At 36.4% G+C, this 21,481-nt stretch overlaps 1 protein-coding gene across 1 annotated transcript in view; it reads left to right on the forward strand.

Moving 5' to 3' along the window:
- The window catches only part of PDE8B (phosphodiesterase 8B), a 275,081-nt gene that overhangs the window by 220,575 nt on the left and 33,025 nt on the right, over positions 1–21,481 (forward strand). Inside the window, exons 11-14 of the mRNA XM_074282330.1 lie at positions 16,212–16,254; positions 17,766–17,843; positions 18,360–18,367; positions 19,945–20,013. Coding sequence (XP_074138431.1) covers positions 16,212–16,254; positions 17,766–17,843; positions 18,360–18,367; positions 19,945–20,013 — 198 coding nt within the window. The remainder of the gene's footprint in view (positions 1–16,211; positions 16,255–17,765; positions 17,844–18,359; positions 18,368–19,944; positions 20,014–21,481) is intronic.

Below are 21,481 nucleotides of genomic sequence, written 5' to 3' on the forward strand. Positions count from 1 at the left end.
TCTCTTCTCCAGATAATTTTTCATTTTGGGGAAACTGAGGCAAGCATAGGGTTAAATGATTTGCCCACAGTCACACAATTAGGCCATGTTTGAACTCATGAAATTGAATCTTCCTGACTCTAGGCCTGGCACTCTATCTACTCACTCCTAACCTCCTTAGGAATCTTAGAAATCACTGTCTAATCCTTTCATTTACAGACGAAAAACGTGAAGTTTATAAGAAGGAAAAAATTATTTTTTCCCTTAAGGTTGGAAAATCAGTGCCAATATTCTCAGTCTGGGGTTCTTTCCACCATTTTTTGTCCTTTGTTCTTGAAAAGGACCATGATACTTTTATGACACGTGATTTGGATTAAATAGTGAGGGAGGCTGGGCAAGGTCACTTACTTGCCTCCTTTTCTCCAGAGCCATCTGGATCTCAGATAGATCAGGAGGACTGGAGGCTTCCTTGCCCAGCATTGTTTTCTAAGGTGTGTTGGGGCGGAAGTTGGGGAGGTGGGGAGAGGGATCTTGGATCTTCTCTATTATCTTTATAGTTGACTTGTAAACTCCTTGACTATAGCCACCATGCCATCTGCTTTTGAATAAAAAATGCCAAATGCACAGATTAATAAATTCTTGTTATATGGCACGGGATGAAAGAAAACTTCGTACTCTGTTTTTGCAGCCTGTGGCTCAAGATCCCAGTTCTGAGCTCACAGACTTTGTTCTCTCTTGAGGGCCCTTCAGTGATATTAGTCACATGGCTCAGGGCCTCCCACAGTAACCTCTCCCACGCCAAAAATTGGTCTCAGAATTCAGAGGACCTCACTTCCAGCTCCTCTACTACTTCCCATAACCCCTCAAGCTCAGACATTATTCATGGACAAAAAAAAAAAAAAAAAATGGGGAAAAAAATGACAAACTCCTGTGGAGAATCAGTGACAGCGGCTAGATATCACCAGGCCTGAAATCAGGAAAACTGGCATCTTACACTTAATAGCTGTGTGATCCTGTATCAGTCACTTAACCTCAGTTTCCTCATCTGTCAAATGACTTGGAAAAGGAAATGGCAACCCTTCCAGTATCTCTGCCAAGAAAACCTCAAATGGGGTCCCGAAGAATTGTACATGATTGAAATGGATAAACAATAATAGAAAGAGTCTGGCAGGAATGGACCGGATAATCCCTTAAATTTTTCAGTGATACAATTTATAATTCTAAAAGAAAAACAAATACTTTTTTTTCTTTTAGGGGAAAAAAACACTCACTAAATTCTAATAGAAATAGAATAGATTCCTAGGTGAGGAAGTGGGAGTATAAAGGCAGAATTGGAAGTATTAGTCCAGTCTTTTTGTTTTACAGATGAAAACTGAAGTCAGAAGATGATCACCTGGATAGTGAGGGAATAGAAGAGATTCAAATTCAGCTTCTCTGATTCTTGCTTTTTACTCTACTGCATTGTGGCCCCCTTCCTTTGGGGGAGCTGGTTGAGGTTGAGTTTTGTGTGGGGAAACTGGGGTGCAGTCCTGCTTGGAAGGAATCCTACGGGGAAACACCCGTTCTGTAATGTTGAGAGACTTCATGCACAAGCCTGAAGGGGAGCCCCCTTGGGCATTGGGTTCAAGCTGCCATCTTACCTCTAAAATGGATACTTTTAGCTCTGGCTAGGAGGCAGTTGGATCAGTCAGGTCCAGAGGTTCCAAAGGCCCCAGAGGGACACCTCTGTTCTTCTTAATCAGCTGTAGAAGGAAACACTCCAGTGTCTTTCCCTAGAAAGCCCCATGGACAGTATTGGTGTGTCAGGGGAATCGGATATGACGGAATAACGCAAAAATAGCAATGGCCAAATGTGACATTCCAACACTGACTTTCCAGGGAATTTGATCTAGGTATCACAGATCCAGAACTTGCAAGGACCCCATCATGTCTTCTATCGTCCTAATTTTATAGATAGGGAAACTGAGGCTCAGATACTATAGATAAAGAGACTGAGATTTAACACTGAGGTGCTCTGTGTCCAGAGTCACTGTTCTTTCTAATATACCACACACTGGGTAGAGAGAGAAGAGAGCTAAGTCTTTTGTTGTTATTCAATTATGTCTGATTCTTCATGACTCCATTTGGAGTTTTCTTGGCAAAGATGTATTTGCCATTTCCCTCTCCAGCTCATTTTACAGATGAGGAAACTGAGGCAAACCAGATTAAGTGACTTGCCTAGGATCATACAGCTAAGAAGTAAATGTCTGAGACTGAATTTGAACTCAGACCTTCCAGACTCCAGGCCTAGAATTCTATCCACTGAGCCATCTATCTGTCCCATAGTAAGTCTTACATATTATTAATATTACTATGTTATGTATTAAACATAATATAAATTTCATATTATACCAAAGCATAATTTTCATATATAATATATCATAAATATATATTAACATGTTCATATAATATTATATTATATTTTATATTAAATCTATAATATAGTTAAAATTCATATTTTATACATTATATGATACTCATATGAAGTAGGTAATATTACTGTTTCCATCTTATAAATAAAGAACCTTAGACTGAAAGAAATTAAGTCAATCACTTAGGGTCATACAGCTAGCAATTGTGTCAGAGGCAGCATTTGAATACAGGTCTGTCAGTCTGTCCATTCTCGTCAGAATGTATTGAGTATTGGCCATATGAAAGTCGTAGTGTCGATATCAGTTCCCTGACAAAGACAGGCTTAGAAGCAGGAAGATGGGTTTGCCTGTTGATCGCCACCCATTGCTGTATTCCACCCCAATCTCTGACCCCCATCCCACGGTCCTTCTCCACCTCTCTTGAGATGCTCCCAGTAAAAATCAGAGCTTTGCTTCCCACTATTCATGACTGATATGGGAGATTCCTCCAGCTTCTTCCGGCTCTGTCTGCCACCTTTCCCCAGCAAAAGCATCACCTAGGGAAAGAAAGTAGAAGTCATCCTTGAAGTGTTTTCACCAAAAAAAAACTTGAAGCTTACATGTTTTCAGTCCAACAATTTAAAATGTGTTTTTCTAATGCATCTCCAACACAATAGTATCCAGGTCTATAATGCGGAAGGTCCAGATGAAAGGTAATAAAAATTCATCTCTTTGTTTAAAATGAGAATGTGTCTCACGACTGCAGTTGCTGCCATCTGCTTCTTTCCCACTGCAGTAACCCAGGCCACCCCAGTAAATTAAATCTCCCTCTAATGTCTTCGTATGACCTGCTTATCACATTACAGAATCCCACTCACTTGAAAGGAAAAAAAAAAACTCTTATTATAACATTACAGCATTACAGTGATTGCAAACGCTCAGATGGTATTTTTCGCATGTGTCTTCAAGGAGAAATCTGTCCAAACCACAAGGGATATTTAGTTTTTTTCTTAATTTATAAATACCACTTGCATCCTCGATTCTGTCGCCTTTTTTTCAGGGCAGAGTTGAGTTCTTTAATACCTCTCCTGTGGCTCAGTTTCTAATGCAGCATTTCCAGACTAAATTAAGAGAATTATTCCCATTTACCATTCTTAGCTAAGGAGAGCAGCCTCCTCTGGTCAGCCCTACCAGAGTGGGAAATGTAGCAGCACCATGTGCCACAAAAAAAGCCAGAAGCAGCAAGCAGCATGTAACAAGGGGAAGAATCATGGGCCTTGGAATTAGGGAAGGAGGATTCTAATCCTGATCCTCACCTTCACAATCCATGCAAATATTAGCAAGTCCCTCTACCTACTTGAGAATCATTTTCCCCATGTGTTAAATGAGGAGTTGGACTAGATCATCCCTAAGGTCCTTTCTAACTGGATTCATCCATAATTTTCTTTTAAAATAATAATTTTTATTTCAAAACATGTATTTTCTTTTAACACATGTTGTGTCTAGCATAGTGTCTGCCTAGTTAATAGTAGATGCTTAAGCAATAATCATTTAATTGAGTGATAGATAATACAATCATCATTACTTTAATAAGTACTAATAACAATCCACAAATGCATGGTCTCTGGTACAATCATAATTACAGACAACATTAAAATCTGTACCACACAATTTAACGCTTAATTGCTTAGTTTTTTGTTGTTTTTTTTTGCTTGTTTCATGAGCATAAATTTGATCTCCTCAAATTGGAAATCCCTTGACTTTAGGAACTGATCTTAAAAGACTGAGCACATAGAAGATTTCCAATAAATACTTTTTGGTTGAGTGATTGGAAAGGATTAACTGACAACTGACTAAATGTTCATATTATATTTTTAAATGCTTGATATAAAACCAAATATATATTGTGTTATATGTATCAAAGAGGCAAAAAGTGATGATCTACATATTCAGAAAAGGCAAATATGGGAGTAGGATAGGCCATTATTACTTCATTTCAATTTAATCCAGTAAGGTCTTAGAGCAGGTAGTTTGGCAAATGGTAAGAATTCATTATGAGCATGGATTGTTTTGTAATATATTTTAATCCCAGTTCCTAGCACAGTGCAGACTCTAAGTAGGTGCTTAAAAATGTTTATTGATTAATTAGTAGTGAAAAGATGGAGGATGTTACAGTTAGATGAAGTAAAGACTGGCTAGTAATATTCATATTTCTAAAACACTTTCCTTAGGTAATTCTTATATCCATTTTACAGCTAAGAAAATTGAGGTCACACATATAGTGTCTCATAATGGTGCTTTCCACTTCAACCACATATTACCTAGTTAGACAGAGTAGAAAGATACCAACATTTTTGAGAGGAGTATCTACTTCTAATTTACTTAGTCTTGGGAGAAGAGAATGTGAACAGACCTATCTTACTATCATTTGAGAGGGAGAGACATGCAGCCTCTCAGCCTTATCCCCTTCTACCTTGAGGCATTATTGACCTGGATATAATGGGTGTGCATATGGGTCAAGGTGGGCCAAATGATGTCATTGGCCTTTGCCATGCTGGTGCAAGGTCTAGAGAATGGCCAGATGCATGGAATGTTGAAGAATTAGGATGAAGAATGAAGGACATTGTTGGAGGAACCAATTGGAGAGCACAATATTGTTGGCTTTAAGGACAATTATCTGGAAAAATTCATTCTGAAGGTAGCAGATCTAGTATAATCTGTAGTTGAATAATTGGATGAATGCATAGAATGTTGGGAGATATTGAAGAATTAGGATGAAGAATGAAGGACATTGTTGGAGGAACCAATTGGAGAGCATAATATTGTTGGCTTTAAGGACAATAATGTGGAAAAATCCCTTCTTTAGACAGCAGTTTTAGTATACATTGTAGTAGGCTAGTTGAAGCAGAACATGGCTATGGAATGGATAAAATTTCATTTTAGGATAGGAAAAGATACTTGTTCCATTTTTTTCAAGTAATGTCCATCTCTTTCTGACCCATTTGGGGTTTTCTTGACAAAAATACTAGAGTGGTTTGTTGTTTCCTTTGAGACTTGGCCAGGGTCAAACAGCTAGTGGGTCTCTGAGGTAGTTGAACTCAAGTCTTCCTCATTCACTCTATCCACTGCGCCAACTGGTTGCTTAGTCTCTAGGATATTAAGCAGATACTTGTTCCTCATCACTGTGAAAAGAAACACAACCTGATTCCCTCACCCCATTACCCCACCTCAGAATGTGGTCTCCTAGAGCCCAGCATCTTTTTACTTTATCTTTGTATCCTAACACATAGTATGCTAATGCTTAATTAAGCTGATTGAGAAATCCCGGTAATTTGAAGCCCCAAGAGAAGTGCATAGTAAAGAAGTTCTGTAAGCCTCTCTTATGTTTCCATTCTCTTATCCAAAAATTGGGACTATAGTCCCAATAGTCACACCAGAAATTCATTTTGTCTCCCTTCAACTCTAGTCAAGGCTACTCTTCTCTTGGGGCTTAGCTTTTCTTCCTCTTGACTTTCTGGAGAGTTTTATAGACATTAAATTTTTAAAGTCTTGCAGGGTCACATAGGAGAAATGTTTACCAAATAGAACTGCCTGTGAAGTGAACATTTTCTTTCATTTGGTGCTCATCTCACAACATGTATTTCTTATTGACCCCATTCAAGATATTTTGTCCTGTTTCAAAGTGAAGACAAGCTGGGGGCAATGCGGTTGGCAGAACAGCAATGGGACATTTTGACACCAAAGGCAGAGTGCCAGTCTGGTACCAACTTTCCATCTAGGCTGATTGCTCATGTGAACTAAAAAGAGGTTTTGGATGAACAGCATTTTCAGGAGCGCGAGTCTCATGGAGATGGAGCTATTTTAGCCCTCTGCCCTGCCATTATCACTCATCTTCCCTTTGTGCTGTGTCTTCTCTTGTTTAGATCTCTCGGGACTTGATTTATAAAGCATTAGTCCTAGTGATAACTTGGATCTTATGCTAATGGCAGTACAAATGAAGCAGTGGTGTCATTAAATAGTTTAATGACTCTCTCTTGAGTGCTAGTATAATGAGAGTAGAAAAATGTTAGATCTTGGCAATTCTCTTATGCTCTTGCCAGAATCCAGCATGCATATGGGAGTTCACTAAAAAGTGCTGAGCAAAATTGCCATCGGTTATTGGCAGTTCCTCAAGACTGAAAAACTTGAAATAGAGTAAATTTTCTTGTTGAAACTATTTAGCCTCCAGTTTCTGTTTGTTGATTACAAAGAAAGAAATGAATTCAAGCTAGATCATGAAAAACCAGTGAGGTAAGCACAAGTACATTACTTATCAACGAAATCTGCTCCAGGTCACAAATAAAACAGCTGTCACACATTAGGCTTTAAGAAAGAGAATTTTCATAAATTAAAATCAGTACTGAGTCAGCTGATGGTTTATAAATCATCCTCTGGCACATATCCTCACTAAAGGTACAATGAAATCATCAGCATCCTCTAGCATTTGTCCAACCAAAAGTTGGGTGTTTTTTCCAATATGCTGATTATGTTGATAATCTGAACTCTAGGTTGGGATGAAAGTAATTGAATCAAAGTAATTACTTCTAGATATGAATGATTGAGTTCCCATAAGATTTATATGGAGCTTTAATCTTCTCAAAGAATATTTGCATTTTATCTTGAACATCCATGATTCTTGGTAAAATATATTTGATCACGGAGGCCCCTTTTGTTTGGCAGTTGATTGGATCTCCAATCTTCTGCCCTCTTTCTGCTATTCCAAAAGAATAAAGACCAGCATCTTTCTAGCTTTCTGCTTACAGAACTACGTGACCTACGTATCTAACCAGAGTTACCAGTAGACTTAGAAAATGAGACCATTCTGAGAGACCAAAGTACTAATGTTTTCAAAATCAATCGATCAATAAACATTTATTAATTGTCTACCAAAAAATAGAAAGAAACAGATGTTCCTCTTAGCAAGAAAGATATGAGGGCCTATAGAAAGGGACATCTACCCTATGGCCTTCCTCTTAATGCCAAATGGGAACTCACTTTCAGAAAAGAAGTTTGATCAGCACTGGCAGATCGGTACCAATGGGCATCTTCTTCCTCCTCTCACAGCCCAATTCATACACTTGTCCTGACAATTTCAGTTCCTGGAGTGCATAAGTAAATCTAAATGAGAGGGATGTTACAGTAAGCCCATCTCATTTGAGTTGGCTAGTCAATCCACAAACATTTCAAACATTTATTAAGTACCCACTATATATGTGTGTGTGTGTGTGTAACATATGAATAAAAATATGTTTGTGTGTAAAGTGCGAGGTATACAAAAAAAAAAAAAAAAGCAAAACAGGAAGTCCCCACTCTCAAGGAACATGGGGAAGCAGCATGCAAACAATTATGTACAAATTATCTATAAAATAAGTTGGAAATAATAAACAGAGAGGGAAGTAGCATTAAGAGGAGGATTGTGAAGGATTTCTTATAGATGTAGGGTTTTAGCCAGCCCTTAAAGGAAGGCAGGAATGCCAAGGGGCAGAGACGAGGAGGGAGTGCCAGACATGGGAGATAACCTTTCAAAATGCCCAGGGTTGGGAGATGGAGCATCCTGTTGGAGAAATAACAAGGCGGCCGATGGCAAACCAGGAAGGTCAAAGCTTAAAGCTTCCTTTGAAATCTCCAGGACTCCTACAGTTGAATTATTTCCCTGCAGGGCAGAACAAGAGCAGGACAAGAATAAGGTTTTATGTGTGCTGCAGAGCTGGGATGGTTTTATTTATTGTTTTCAAAGAGAAAAGCTGAGCGATTAAGGATTGCTTCTGGCGTAAAGTAGAAAGAGAAAACAATTTGCAAGAAAAGATTTGTACTTATGGCAATATCGTAGATTCATACCCAACTCAAAGTCTTTGCAAAGCAAATGATCTTTCTCACTAAGAAAAACTATAAAACAGTTGGTTACAGAAAAAAATAAAAAGGCCTTATCCATGTGGAAAAGGATGAGTCACAGACTTTAGTCACATTATAGGCAGGATATCACAGATGAGTGTTTGTCATATAACAGCTCTTAATGATTTCTAGAATTATATGGAAGAATCTGAGTGAAGAATACATCAAAATTTTCCCCTTCCACTTTTCACTTTTATATTTATCAGAAGGCAGGAACAAATGTTTGTTCTTCAAAATAGAAACACAAATAGAACTGCAATTACTTTTTACCTGTGCCTCATGGTAAACTTTCTGTCCCTAAGAGTTGATGTGACTTTGTGTTTATAGTTTTGTGGTGACTGCAAAGTCTAAAACATAGTGTGACCTGATGGAGAGGATCCTGGATCTTGAGATGAGGGATTTCTGTTTAGATCCCAACTTTGCTGTTTAGTTCTTGAATGACCTTAAGTAAGTCACTCTCCAGCCTAGTTGGCTGTTAAGGTCCCTTCTAGGCCTAAATCTAAAGTTTTCATCTGAGTTTTAGCTAACATGTAAAATAGATGATTGGCTTCCTATCTTGGGTTGTTCAGTCATTTTTCAGTTGAGTCTTTCTATTTGTAGATCTCATGTGGGATTTTCTAGTCAAAGATACTGGAGTGGTTTGCCATTTCCTTCTCCAACTCATTTTACAGATAAGGAAACTGAGGCAAAAAGGACCAAGTGACTTGTGTAGAGTTCCACAGTTAGGAAGTGTCTAAGGTCAGATTTGAACTGAAGATGAGCCTTCCAGAATATCCACAGTGGGTCCACTGTCCCACTTAACTGCCAATGCTTGTCTAGTCAAGATATTTGTTAAGAGATGAATTTTAGTTGTGATGTAGGAAGGACCTATTCATGTCAGCATGCATAGAGAATCGCTTTGAAATGAGCAGAACCAGGAGATCATTACACATGCAATAAGAAGATTATACAATAATTAATTCTGATGGACATGGCTCTCTTCAACAATGAGGTGATTCAAACCAATTCTAATTGTTCAGTGATGAAGGGAGCCATCTACACCCAGAGGGAGGACCATGGGAACAGAGTGTGGAATACAACATAGCATCTTGACTCTTTCTGTTGTTGTTTTCTTGCATTTTGTTTTCTTTCTTTTTTTTTTCTTTTTGATCTGATTTTTTTGGTACAGCAAGATAATTATATAAATATCTGCATATATTGGGGGGGAAAGAGAGAAAATCACTTTGATGCTAGAGTAATGGAAGGCTGGGCTTGGAGTCCAGAAGACCTGAATCTGTGCTTCTTCGTACATTCTAGTTATGCAGTTATGAGCAAGCTACTTAACTTCTCAATATTCCAGGTAACTTGCTACAATTATAAATTGCATATAATTATGGATCTGTGATGTAATTTATCTGTAATCTGGGGAAAATTGTTCCCACACTGATCAAATCGTAAATCTTAACCAAAAAGTGCAAATCTAATAAAGGAAAAATAGTAATAATAATAATAAAAAACATTTATATGGTGCTTACTATTGCCAGGCACTGTGCTGAGCCCTTAATAAATATCATTTCTTATGATCTTCATAACAACCCAGCAAGGTAGGCTATTATTAATCCCATTTTATAGATGATAAAACATGAAAACAAATTACTACAGATGAACCATATAGAGATTTATTTGCTCAGAGTTATATAGCTAATAAATGTCTGAGGCTAGATTTGAACTAGTTTTGAAGACTCCAGGCCTCGAACTCTATTCATTGGGCCACCAAGGTGCCCCCAATCATTCTTATTTGTAATTCTCATGAACATAAGTTGACAAAAGGCAAATAAGATCCATTTACAGTAGAACTATCTATGATTACTCGTATTAAGGTAATTTCCCACTGGTTATTAGTGTAAATGATCATCAACAATTGTGAATCCTAAAGAAACTGATGATGAATAAGGAGGCAGTTTTAAAATTGATGGGGCATGTATTGATTTCCAATTATTGTTAATGGCATTGTTTTAACATTATATTTATTACTGTATGTGTACTCCAACACCCCTATCTCCCCATAAGCCCTCTACTTGTGATATTCTCAACTGATATTTACTATCTTTATGATTTTGGCCAAGTTATAATTTTAAGAAATAAAAATTGTTTATTTTAGCTTTCATGAGAATTTCTATCCCTTGAATATTTAAATAGTCCCAATTTAGCATATTCATGTGGAGAACAACAGGGTGTTGTCTTTTTGAACTGATTTTTTTTTCTCTTTTTTATTCTTTGTTATGAGGGATGCATGGCTAGTACCAAGCCAGGAATCAGGAAGATTCATCTTAAATCTGTCCTCAAATCTTACTAGTTATATAATTTTGGACAAGTCCTTTTACCTTGTTTGTCTCAGTTTCCTCATCAGTAAAACAACCATAAGATGGTCACAAAAAGCTTTACAAGGGCACTCTCAAGGTCTCCCTTAAGAACTTTAGAATTCATTGGATGACATGGCTCAGGACCACCCAGTATGGCGCACCCTCCTCAGAGAAGGTGCTGGACTCTAAGAGCAAAGAAGAATTGGATTAGCCCAAAAGAAATGCAAGATACATAAAACTAGAGAATCCATCTCAGGTGGCAGCTAGATGGCACAGTGGATAGAGCACCAGTCTTGAAGTCAGGAGGACCTGAGTTCAAATCTGGTCTCAGACACTTAATACATCCTAGCTGTGTGACCCTGGGCAAGTCACTTAACCCCAATTGCCTCAGTCAAAAAAAAATCCATTTCAAATGTTCCTAGGGACTATTGGTGTCTAAGCATCCTGAGCTTGTATTGATCTGTCAGCCACTGTCAGACACACTGGAACTCAATTTTAACAAATGATGTCATTTTGCTCCTTTTTGAAAAGGAAGAACAGTAACCAACCAATAGTAAAATCAGCTGGAGAAAAAAATGGTACCTCACTCCAGTATCTTTGCCAAGAAAATCCCAAATAGGGTCATAAAAAAGTCAAACGCAGCTTAAACAACTGAACAAAAAAATGAACAATAGCCCTTTGGGAGAGGAAAGTAGAGGAATGCATTGGGAAATGTATTTATAAAGAAAGAAAAATATATTTAAAACTTTAAATAAAAACTCTTCCTAGCCACAGTTATGAAAGTACCTTTCTCTTCTAATCTTTGTTATCTGACTTTTTATATTTGAGTCAGGCATCAATTTGAAACTTATTGTAGTATACTGTAGTATACTACAATATTTTGATTTTATATCAAATTGTATCTTTCTAACAATTATTATCAAATAAGAAGATAAGTTTATATTATTGGATTTCTCAGATATTAAACTACTGTTAGATTGTTTCTGATCTTATTTTTCTAATATATTCCATTGATACACTTTTCTATTTTAATCCTGTTTTATTTATTTTGATGACTTCTGCTTTATAATATTAAATATAGTTAAAGTCTAGAAGCACTGATTGTAATGAATAATTTACATACCCACATATACACATATATGTTCTAATTGTTTTGATAGAATTTTATTTTTAAAATTTGAATCAGCCTTCATTAACAATATCAATCCATAGTTCTCTGTTTCTGCTTTATCCTTCCCTGGTTGTGTATTAGGACTACAATTGTTATTGTAAAAAGAGCTGGATAAAATACCTTTTCCTCAAGTATTGAGAACAACTTTTGATGCATAAGAATTACTTACACATTAAACATTTGCTAGAATTTACTTAAATCAAGGCTCTCCGACCTTTGGTAGTTCATTTGTGGCTTGTTTAATGTTTCTTCTAGAATTTAGTGATGTAAAATCTCTATTTTTTGGTTATTTTATAATTTTGCAGTCAATCATCCTTTTCATTCTCCATTTTGCTGGCATATAACTGGTGATTATAGAAATTCTTTTTATTTACTCTCTATTCATTATTTATTCACTTGGTTCACTTTTTTAATTTGGTCATTTGATTTTTTTTTCTTTCTCTCTTTTTAAAATCAAATTACCCAGAGTTTTTTAATACTTTTTTTAGTGTTAAATGAGCTTGTAGTTTTTGCTCATCATTTATTTCTATGGTCTTTTGTTTTAATTTTATCTATTATATTTAAGATGTCTTCTTTTTTGTTAATTGTAAACTTATAAATTGATCTTTTCTCTTAATAATTGATGCATATTTTCAGAAATATAAGTTATCCTATAGGGATTGCTTTTAACTAGATTCCTGAAATGCTGTTATATTTTTTTTCTATTTGGAATATTTGTAGGTTAATTACTCACTGTTTTTCTTTCAAAGGAATGACTTAAATTTCTCCTTTTTATTAAATGTCCATATTTTTCCATTGGTGAGTAGATTCTGTTTTGTGGGCTGTTTTGTTTTGGATTACATTCAGATCACCTTTGCTTTTTCAGAATACGATATTGCACTCCTTTCTCGTGTTTCACATAGATGCCTGACTGTAAATGGCTATTCAAATTCTACTTTCCTCTATAGCTATTCCAAGGTGTAAATAAATGCCTTAGAGTTCTAAGCTTGGGACTCTTCTCAGATGGTGAGATACCTGATTCCACCCGTCATACTTTCCCATCTGTTTTCAGATTCTGGATGTTTTTCTTACATCTTTTGGAGTATAATATTCAATCATTTTTAATAATAATATATCATATTTAAATTATTTCTGTCCATCCTGTCTTTGAGTGCAGCCATTTTGAATTATAAAAAAATGATAGAGCTCCCTATCTCACATGGTCTGGAAGTGTTCAATTAGAATTGAAGCTTTGACTTGCTTTATTTCTAACTTGGACTGATTTTGTTCCCATGTTAGGCAACTCCATAGACCTCGTTCCTTGGATGCTGGACTTCTTTTGTAGTTCAAAACTCTCAAGTTAGCTACTAGCCTCAGCCTCCCCAGTAGAAGGGTGTATATATGAGCACATCTGTCTTTATTTGTGTGTTTTTTGTTTGTTTGTTTGTTTGCCTAAGGCTGGGGTTAAGTGACTTGCCCAGTGTCACACAGCTAGGAAGTGTTAAGTGTCTGAGACCAGATTTGAATTCGGGTCCTCCTGAATTAAGGTCTGGTGCTTTATCCACTGAGCCACCTAGCTGCCCCTTTTATTTGTGTTTTTAAATTATATTTTGCATATCTTTTACGAAATTTCTTTCTCTTCTATATTTTTTGAGTTCTAAATATATCATCTTTTTCAAATCCTCTCTTATTTTTAAAAGATTCTCTACAAGGTCCTCCAAGTTATCTGTTTAGTTCTTCTTTGACAGCTCTAATTTCTGACAGTTTTCATAATTTCTACTTTTAAAATTTTATTTTCCTTTTGTGCTGTTTCAAAGTGTCTCACTGTTATTCAATTATTTCTGGAAAATACAAAATGTTTATAATTTTGCTATTTATTTTCAAAATTTTTGGTTATTCATATGTATGGAGAGAGAGAGAGAGAGAGAGAGAGAGAGACAGAGAGAGAGAGACAGAGAGAGAGAGACAGAGAGACAGAGACAGAGAGAGACAGAGACAGAGAGAGAGAGAGAGACAGAGAGAGAGAGAGAGAGAGACAGAGAGACAGAGAGAGAGAGAGAGAGACAGAGAGAGAGAGAGAGAGACAGAGAGAGACAGAGAGACAGAGAGAGAGAGACAGAGAGAGAGAGAGAGAGAGATAGATAGAGAGAGAGAGAGAGAGAGAGAGAGAGAGAGAGAGAGAGAGAGAGAATATCTTATTGCAAATTTGTTTACTTTTATGCCCAGCCTTTCTTTCTTGGCTCATTTGCTTTTATTCTCTTCCCTCTGTCCTTGGTAGTTATGCTTTCCTTCTCACTATTTGACTCCTCCTTTTCCCACTGTACGCTGTATAGTCTTTTTCCAGCCTATTTCTATTTAGGGAGCAAGGAGGCACCAATGAGTCCATGTGCAGATTCTGATGGGAGAGGGGGATTTAGAATTGCAGCCCTCAGTTGTGCCTTCTTTCTGTTATGTGACTCTCAGTGTTTTCTCCTCTTACAAAGCAGGTTGGGTTGAAACTGAATCATTGTCATGGGGAGTCAGGATCAGGACCAGCAAAGGTAGAAGTTGGGTGGTTTGTATCTACACAGAGCAACACATAGGCGAGATGGAGCGGTGAGAGTAAGTGGGCATTGGGTGGGTGCCCTCCAGTGGATTTATGGGAGGACATGGTCAAGAGGCATACAAGATGGAAAAATGTGGATGGCTTACAATATGCATTCTTGGGATGAGTACTTACATAAATTAGATCATAAATACATTTAAGTATTGACTCCTAGGGACTGATAGCTAAAAAAAATAGCTTTTAAAAAATGTGTTCATTATCCTTATACCAAAATAAAAAATCAAAAGCCTCTATTTTATCCAGAAAATAGAAATAACAGATGTGACTTTGTCATGTCTTTAACTGGCTAATATAATTGTTTTGCTTGGTTCAGTTTTAATTACAGCGTTCTCTATGTACCTAAAGGAGAGAATAAGAGAGGAAAAACGGAAAGAGTTGGAGGAGAGAGAGAGAGAGAGAGACAAAGAAAATGGGGAGGGAAAGACAGGAAAGAGAGCAGAGAAGGAGACAACACTACAGACAGTTCAATAACCCACAAATATTTTCCTCAATCTAGATCAATGACTTATGGCAAATGCTGATGAAAAGTGCTTATCTAACCCATAAATTCTTCACCTGGGACCTCTGAACTTCTTAAATATTATTTTCCTTAATAACTTTATTTCAACATAATGTAATCTTATGTATTTTGTTTTATGCATTTAAAAATATTCAGAGAAGGGATCTCTAGGCTTCACCAAAATCCCAAAGGAGTCCATGATACATACACAGAAAATAAAGACTCCTATACAACTGTATAAGCAGCTACTGTATGATCTCTAGGATGATATTTTAAGTTGTGCATCATTACACTTTTTGAGAGGCTTTTTAGTTGTTCTAAATCAACAAATATATTGTTTGAGCATCAAAAAAAGGAGTGCATGGGAACTTCAGGCAATTTGATCCTCCACAATTATTTCAGAAAGTGAAAGTGTTATCTTGTATGGAGATGTTTTTGGTTCAGATGTAATTAATATAAATTAAGTACACTACAGTTTTGAGGTTGACAGGGTACAGAAGTTATGCTGAAAACAGCTTATTGAACATCTTGCTAATCATATAATCAACTAGCTCTTATTCTTTAAAGAAAAAAATTCACAAGTTAATTGCATATTCTTTTAAAAAATATTCCATTGATTTTTAAAAAATCACAATCACTTCCTAATAACCAGCTCCCCCAGCTACACCATACCGAGGACCCATTCTTGTATCAAAGATAACCAGTTATGTAAAACGATAAACTCCCAAGTGACTACATTGGCCACATATGAAACTTCTGTACCAATAATCTCTCTGTACTGAGAGGAAAAAAATGTATTTTATCAAGGGTCTTCTAACTGTTGCTCATATTATTGAAATTAATGAACTTCAAGATTCATTTTAAGATTTTTTTAAAAAATACTCTATAGTTGTGCTTATATCAATATTATATTTCAATTTTTTAACAATACATTGATTAAATAGGAGCCAAAGGAATACAATAATATACCCTCTTAAAACATGTAAGTTTATTTTAGCAACAAAGTCTGAATCACTTTATGCCAAGAGATTTCAAAAACCATGCTAGATTTCCCATGATTGAAATGTGCTATCAGAGATAATGGGCAGTAAATTAAGTGACCTTTTGGGATACTTCCTTTGCTGTGGTTTTGTGATTCTGTGAATATATGAAGGTGCCTTAGAATTTGCAGTATTCTACATTGTGTGTTTGTTGCCTCTTTTCATATTTGAATCAATATACATTTTCAGAAAACTTTCTGTGGAATTTTCAAAAAAGAACAAAATTAAATCTCTCTCTTTTTTTGAATAATCTATTTTATTTTAAACAAATTTAGATACACAAGATTCATCGTGATTCAGGAGACAAGTCTCAGACAGGTGAGAACACTCTAACACATTTTATACCTTGGTAAGCGAAAGCAGGTAGACCAGTGGAAATGAATCACATTTATAGTGTCTACTCTAAATTGTCATATTCAAAGATTAGACTCTTGATCTTCATGTGACAGTTTAGCAAATGTATTCTATATAATTAGTGAAATCCACTAATTCTCCCTTTTGATAAAGGACTTTATGCTGACAACAACATAAAGTCTAGTTAATGAGATCCATAATTACTCAAAAGATTTTATATGCCCGAAAATGAAATGGACATGTAATGAAAGTGATAAGTAACAAGTGCAAAATCTGAATGTTGCTTTGGTACCCTCAAAGTGTTAAAATACTTGAAAAATGCTTTCAGTGCATTGAATAGATCTTTTATAGAGGTTTTATGAGAGAACACTTAAAAGAAATACACAGAATAAAAAGGCAAAGTTGCCATTTGCCCTATTGAAGATAGTACCTCTACCAAAGAGATAGATTTATGGAAATATAAATATATATATATATATATATATATATATATATATATATATATATATGTGTGTGTGTGTGTGTGTGTGTGTGTGTGTGTGTGTGTGTATGCTCTAGATAGATAATAAGCTAATCTTTGGATTGAACAAAAGGAAGAAATGAGATATATTGAATTTGGGAGATTAATATGTTGTTTTCAATGATTTCAAGCATTTAGCTCCCACAAAAATCTATCACATTACCAATGATTTTTGTTTTGTAATGCAATCTGACTATAAAGCAGGGGCACTGCAATATCTAAGCAATTAAAGCTGCTTTTTTTCCTAAGGAAAATCTAAGAAAGTATAGTGAGTATATATAAGCAGCAGTATACCACCTAGGGTGACATAATAAAAATCACATGTAATCAAAAGAGGAAGTAGGTAGTAAGTGGAAAGACCTAATGGGCTGCACTGCATCTTTAAAATACTTAAAATAAATATTTCAATTTTAATTTAGTTTAATTTTTCTTTAATTTTTTTTCTTAAAACAAAAGAAAGCTACGAATATGTTGGATGATGGCCCCTATGGAAGATTATGGAAAGACATGGAAAATAATAACATGGGAGATGTTGTGGTCAGATGGCAGTGCAGACCAATGGAAAGGATACCCTTATTGAGAATCAAACATTTAGATGAGAAAGAAGCTACACTGGCTCTAAGCATTTTAATATTATTTCTAAGTCACAAATGTTCCTCTACAATGGATATTTTTTATTTTCAAAGAAATATTATCCTAATCATACCAAATATCTCTCTGACAATAAGCTTCATTAATAGGGTATAAAGAAATACGAATATCATTATACTGATAAAATTGAATAATACTGAAAATATCTTGTGTATTTGTTACTATTTTAAGAACTCATATTTTACTGTTTCTTAAAAATTTTTATAGTATAGTATGGTATTTTATAGTAAAGGAGGCAAATTTTAAGTGTACAGAGGACTATTTGCAAAGTAATCATTTTTCTCTTCTAATTTCATTTTCTTAGAGTCTCACTCGTTTAGATATAAGAACAGGAGGAAAGAATCTATTGATGTTAAATCAATAACATCTCGAAGTAGTGATGGTAAGAAACCTCACATTTTTATTTGTTTTTTTAACTGCAGAAAATAAGAGGGGGAAGACATCATTGAAAGACAACTGACTAACATATATAAGAGAGAGCTAAAATCATCCAAGGAAATAAGAAACTTGACTTTCAGAATATCTGTAAACATGTTTTGATAAATTAAAAAAATTTATAAGGTTTCGGAGTATTTTTCTTCTAATTATATAGGTGATGAGGATAGAGTGCTGGACTTGAATTCAGGAGAGGCCTAGATTAAAATTCTTCTTCTACCACTTAACCCTGAGCACTTTACTTAATCTATGAATCCTTTTGTTGTTTTTCAGTTGTTTTTAGTTTTATCTGTCTATTCATGACTCCATTTGGAATTTTCTTAGCAAAGACACTGGAATGGTTTGCCATTTCCTTTTCCAGATCATTTTACAGATGAGGAAACTGAGGCAAACAGCATTAAGTGACTTGTACAGGGTCTTGAAGTAGATTTGAACTCACAAATTTGAGTCTTCCTGACTCCAGGTCCAGCAGTCCATCCACTGTACCATCTACCTGCTAAATCTGCTGAATCCTAGGACAAATCCATTAGGTCATATCCCAGCCTATGTGGAGATGAAGTCACCAGCCCTTTGTGAATTAAAGGCAATTTAATTGATGCTTAAATCATAATGACTCCTACATATGTTTTGGGCTGGGGTTGGGGTTTTTTGTTGTTGTTGTTGTTGTTTTTTTGTTAAACTTTGGTTCAAAGGAAGGGCATATGGAACACTTGGCATAATTTCTTCCTTATAATGTTGTTTCGTGATCTTAATTAAGCTTAAAAAAAACCCTTTTTCTGCCTCCATCTGCTTTTTCATTTCTCAACATCCATCCCTTACTACATATCACTGTTTATTGATTTTGTGCATGTATTATACTGCAAAATCAAACACCTGACAAGACATTCATCTCCCTGTGTTTGAGGACTAATTTATGCTTTTCACTGGACACCTCTACTAAACTAGCAAGCACTTGAAGTACTTGGAACAGCTAGGAAATGGACATTTAATGAATGTGTTTCTTCTTTAGGTCAAGCCACATTTTATTAGAACTTCCAATAAGTTAGATTATGACTTAGCAAGTTTCTACTACTAGTAAATTGAACAGTTATCCTTGAGGTTGAATAGAAAGACCCAATCAGAAGTCAAAAGACTTTAATGCTAGGCCTAATTCAACTATCTTCTAGCAGTATGACAGAAATAGGGAAGGAAGGAAGGAAGGAAGGAAGGAAGGAAGGAAGGAAGGAAGGAAGGAAGGAAGGAAGGAAGGAAGGAAGGAAGGAAGGAACGAAAGAGGGAAGGAAGGAAGGAAGGAAGGAAAGAGGGAAGGAAGGAAGGAAGGAAGGAAGGAAGGAAGGAAGGAAGGAAGGAAGAAAGGGAGGGAGGGAGGGAAGATGGAGGGAGGAAAGAAAGAGGAAGGAGAGAGGTAGGGAGAGAGGAATAGATAGCAATAACCATAAAGAAAGACTTTACATTGCTAAAAGCTAAGAATATATAATTTGTTATGGATGTTGTATAATATACATATAATAGCAATGTCTAGAAGTGATGTATTTTCAAAAATCCTGCTTATGGAAGCAATTAATAAATCAATTTATTCATCATTTGTCTACCAACTACATGCTAGACGTATAGTTGAAAATCTGAAAATATTTATGGTATGTGCAAACCAGGGCTTTAGCAGTGGCAATAGTAGGCTTTCGGGGGGGGGGGGGCGGTCTTTATCATCTGATCTTGTCTGCAGTGATCTCTTTAGTGGATTTCTCATATCAGATGTAATTCTACTCCTGTCATCCATTCTGCACAAATCTAGTCCTTTCTGGCTGGGCTGCTGCAGATGATGGCCAGATTTCTGACCCTTCTGGGACAAGTGAACCCAATCCTTTCTTGAAGAGCAGTGTGGTGGTCCCCCAGAAGACAGAGCAGGGCTTGCAGCAGTTCTCAGAGGAACCTCATCAGGAACAGTTCCCACCTGAAGCTTCCAGATGGCTTCCACCTCCAGAAACGAGACTATGTCCTTTGGAGTCTCTTGTTCTAAGGCATATATATCTTGTCTCCACAGCACCAAGTCTGCGAATCGCCGTTATCCGTCTATGGCAAGGATCCACTCCATGACCATTGAAGCTCCGATCACAAAGGTAAAAAGTGATGGCTATTCCTGGTCTTTAATCAGAAGCAATTGTCTATCATGTCTTTCTATGTGTACGTATTTTATATATATAATACATGGGTATGTATAAATATATATGTATGTACTGTAGCATGTTATGTATACGTGTATGAGTGTAAAGACATGTATGTAGACACAAATACACACATATACACAAATAATTATCTGAGGTAGGAAGCATCAGTACATATGAGTAGAGAATGAACTTTGGAGTCAGAAAGATCTGGAATAAAGTTCTGGTTCTGATAAATATTGACTGTGTGTGTTGGGCAAGTCACCCAATCTTTCATTACTTCTGAAGAATTTTTAGTCTTTCCTCTGTAGGGATAGTGCCAATTTTCATTAATAGAGGGCTACTTTACCAGGAACTATATACTGGGATACATAGAAAGACAAAAACATGGTCCTGTCCCTAAGGATTTCACGTTCTACTGACTAAGTACAGCAGGTGAACAACTCTGTAGATGCAATATATGTACAAGATAAATGGAGGCAATTTCAGAGGAATAGAGTAGAAGGAATGGTGGAGGGGAGGGGGCAACAAAGATCTCTTGCAGGAGGTGGGATGGGAGCTGAGTCTTGAAGGAAGCCAGGAGGCAGAGAAAGAAAAGAAAGCACTCCACTCATAAGGGACAGCTGGTTTAAAAAGCCTTGAGTAAAAGTATCATATGCACACACTTCTCACAGTGTGTAAATTCCTATTTTGTGGCAGGACACCACAGGGCTGGGCCTGGCTTTGTCTCCTGGAAGGGGATGGCAGGGGGCAGCAGCTCAGGTACATCTCATTGTAGAGGTTCTCCATTCCGAGGGGAAAGGGGGTGTCCCAGGGACGGAAGCCACGGAACCTTGGAAGGGGTGGATCCACAGAACAGAAGGAGGAGAGGTCACAGAACATTAATGGAGAACTGGCTGTATAAGAACAGCAAGGACATCAGTGATGCTGAATTATGGAATACTTGAAGGGGAATAAAATATTAGAAAATTCAGAAAGTAGGAAAAGACAAATAGAGGATTTTCTAGTCAATTCTGGAGGTAATAGGGATCAATTGGAACTTGAGGAGATGGGCGAAATGGTCAGAAATACATGTGCTTTTGGAAAATTACTGGGTAAACGATGATCTGGAATGGGAAGAGATATAAGTGAAGGTGCTTTCTGTCTTCCTATGGAGAAGGAGCTGTACAGCAGGATGGTAGCTATGACAAAGGAAAGAGGAGCCTGTATATAAAAGATGTTGTAAAAGCCAAAATCGTAGGACTGGGCAAGAAATTGGATATATGGGGTGAGAGTGAGCAAGGAGCTGAAGATGACATTTGGGTGGCTGGAAGGATGGTGGTATCCTTGACAATAAGAGAAGTTCACAAGAGGAGAAAGTTTGGGGAGAAAGATAATGAGTTCAGTTTTGGACATGTTCAGTTTAAGATATATATGTATGTAT

The sequence above is a fragment of the Sminthopsis crassicaudata genome, chromosome 1, assembly GCF_048593235.1.
Source record: "Sminthopsis crassicaudata isolate SCR6 chromosome 1, ASM4859323v1, whole genome shotgun sequence".
NCBI classification, from domain to species: domain Eukaryota; kingdom Metazoa; phylum Chordata; class Mammalia; order Dasyuromorphia; family Dasyuridae; genus Sminthopsis; species Sminthopsis crassicaudata.